The sequence below is a fragment of the Trachemys scripta genome, chromosome 7 (genome assembly GCF_013100865.1).
Source record: "Trachemys scripta elegans isolate TJP31775 chromosome 7, CAS_Tse_1.0, whole genome shotgun sequence".
Classification (NCBI taxonomy): domain Eukaryota; kingdom Metazoa; phylum Chordata; order Testudines; family Emydidae; genus Trachemys; species Trachemys scripta.
The window spans coordinates 124,035,786-124,038,209 of record NC_048304.1 but is presented as its reverse complement, the minus strand read 5'-3'; the positions used below and the strand labels follow the sequence as shown (position 1 = coordinate 124,038,209).

The window sequence follows — 2,424 nt, the reverse complement described above, 5'->3', positions numbered from 1 at the left end:
CCCCCCCCACATGCCCCATACCCCCTCCCCCAGCCCTCCCATAGGTCAGTGCTCCCCCCCCAGGTGTCGTCCTCCTCTCCCCCCCCCACTTGCCCCCCCGCCCTGGCCCTCCCCAGCTCAGCACGCCCCCCCATCACTTGCCCCTCCCCCTAGTCTGCCCCACCCCCGCCCTGTAGCCCACCAGGGGCCCCGGCCCTTTGCCCCCCCGGCGCCGCCGCCCCTCACCATGAACTTCAGGGCCTTCTCCTGCAGCACGGCCTCCGCCGGGTCCATAGTCCCGCCCCGCTGCTCCGCCGCCGGTCCGGGGCCTGGGCCGCCCCCTCCCTCAGTGCCAGGCAGGCCGCAGCCAGCGCAAGCAGGAACCGCCGCTTCCCCCGGCAGGGCGCACGCGCCGCCCGCAGACCCACGGGAAATGTAGTCCCCGGCCGCGGCCCAGGCAAGCGCCTGGGCGGCGCAGCGGCACTACAGCTCCCGGCATGCCGCGCGGCGACAGCCCATCCCGGTCCCGCAGCAGCTCTGCGCATGCCAAGCCGGAGGGGGGGCAGCGGTGGCTGATGGGAGATGTAGTCTCTTAGGGGCTTAGGTGAGCAAGTCTGTACAGTTTCACAGGGGTCGGCCACCTTTCAGAAGTGCTGTGCCGAGTCTTCATTTATTCACTCTGATTTAAGGTTTCACGTGCCAGTCAGACATTCTAGCGTTTTTAGAAGGTCTCTTTCTATGAGTCTAGAATATAGAACTAAACTACTGTTGTCTGTAAAGTAAATAAGGTTTTTAAAATGTTTAAGAAGCTTCATTTAAAATTAAATTAAAAAGCAGAGCCCCCCGGGCCGGTGGCCAGGACCCGGGCAGTGTGAGTGCCACTGAAAATCAGCTCCGTGCCGCCTTTGGCACACGTGCCATAGGTTGCCTACCCCTGATGAAGTATCACTACAAGGACTCCCATGCGTCTGCTGATCTTTCTCTTCTTGGCTTGGCTCCTGGAGTCATGTGATGAGGGCGGCCTTGGCTTCTTCTTTTTTTTTTAAGGAAGTTTCTAGCCCTGGTGGCTGCAGAAGGAAGTTGCAAGCGGGGCCAGGTGTAGCTTGGTGACTCATGTGCCCGCCCAGTGTTTGTCTCTGGGTTTTGCCAGGCCTGACTCATAATTTTTTGATACTCCCAAGTTAGCAATTCCCCATTATCCTCTCTGTCTTCACTGCACTAAGGCCCAGCCCCCCATTACGCTAGGCGCTCTACAGACATAGAACTGGTCTCTGCCCCAAACAGCTTGCAATCTACAGCCAACAGGTGGCTACAGGCAGACCGACGGGGAGCAGAAGGAAACGACGAGACGACGCTGGTCCGAGCGCTGGGAGGCTGTCTCGCAGCACAGCAGGCGCTGCGCTTTTGTAGGGAGCTGTTGCAGCGAAGGAGGGTTTTAACAGAGGGCGGTGAGTAGGTTTGTAGAGGCTTATGACGTGCTCCTCCCGAGTGCAAGAGGTGGTATAGGAGACGTTAACGAGGGGGTGACAAAGGCTCAAGGCATTGGCAGAGCAGAGACAGAAGTAGCGTGTGGGAGATGACAGGTAGGGTGGGGATAGACCACGAATGGCCTTGCCAATGAAAACAAGTATCTGCCGCTGCCTGGGAGGATGTGTCTGCAAGTGACCCAGTGTGGCACTGGGATACAACATCGTGGCCAGGGCCTCCCTGCTCCAGGGCTGAATGGGTGGAGTGCTTGGGAGCATCATTCGCTATAGGGTGGGGAGAGGCAGTTGCTTTTTCATAGCTCCTCACCAGCCCATGCTGCAGTGTCAGCACCACCCTCGTTTCCCCCCGGCCAGGCCTCACCAGCCCATGCTGCAGTGTCAGCACCACCCTCGTTTCCCGCTGGCCAGGCAGGAAGCTGCAGCAGTAGCATGGGCCAGAGCTGACCACAGAGTGAGTTAGGCCCTGATCTCTGCCCCTTGCCGGCCACCAGTGAGACACGCCCCAACATGCCCCCCCTCCCCGGAATAGGACCAGGCTGCCTCCCTCTGAGATGGGACCAGCCCGGTAAACCCCCATGACCAGCCTCATACCCCTGAATTTTTCTGAAATGATGCCCCTGTCGGGGAGGGATGGTTAAGGCGAGTTCTGCAGCCTAGTGCCAGGCCACAGAAGATTTCAATGTCAGTATGGTGCAGCCCACAACTGCTGAGAACTTCACTGCAACAGCAAGGATAGAACTAGAGCCTTGTCATCTGAGCTAAAAGGGAATCTCTATTGGTCGCTGAAGAGTATAGGGTCTATGACACACAGCTGAGCAGTTCTGTCAATGTGGCTAATGCAGACAGACTGCGCTGGAGGAAAACTGTGCTTGTACTGCTGTGACTTACCCCTGTAATACACTGATGAAACCCTCTCTTCAGTATTTCACACTATTGTGTTTGCACCCATGCAAGCAAC

At 58.3% G+C, this 2,424-nt stretch overlaps 1 protein-coding gene across 11 annotated transcripts in view; it reads right to left on the bottom strand.

Moving 5' to 3' along the window:
- BTRC (beta-transducin repeat containing E3 ubiquitin protein ligase) overlaps positions 1-380 on the bottom strand; it is a 165,477-nt gene extending 165,097 nt beyond the window's left edge. For all 11 annotated transcript variants that reach the window (XM_034777860.1, XM_034777863.1, XM_034777864.1 and 8 more), the window contains exon 1: positions 226-380. In XM_034777860.1, the coding sequence (XP_034633751.1) occupies positions 226-273 (48 nt within the window). In that variant the 5' untranslated portion in view covers positions 274-380. The remainder of the gene's footprint in view (positions 1-225) is intronic.
- Positions 381-2,424: the final 2,044 nt, after the last annotated feature.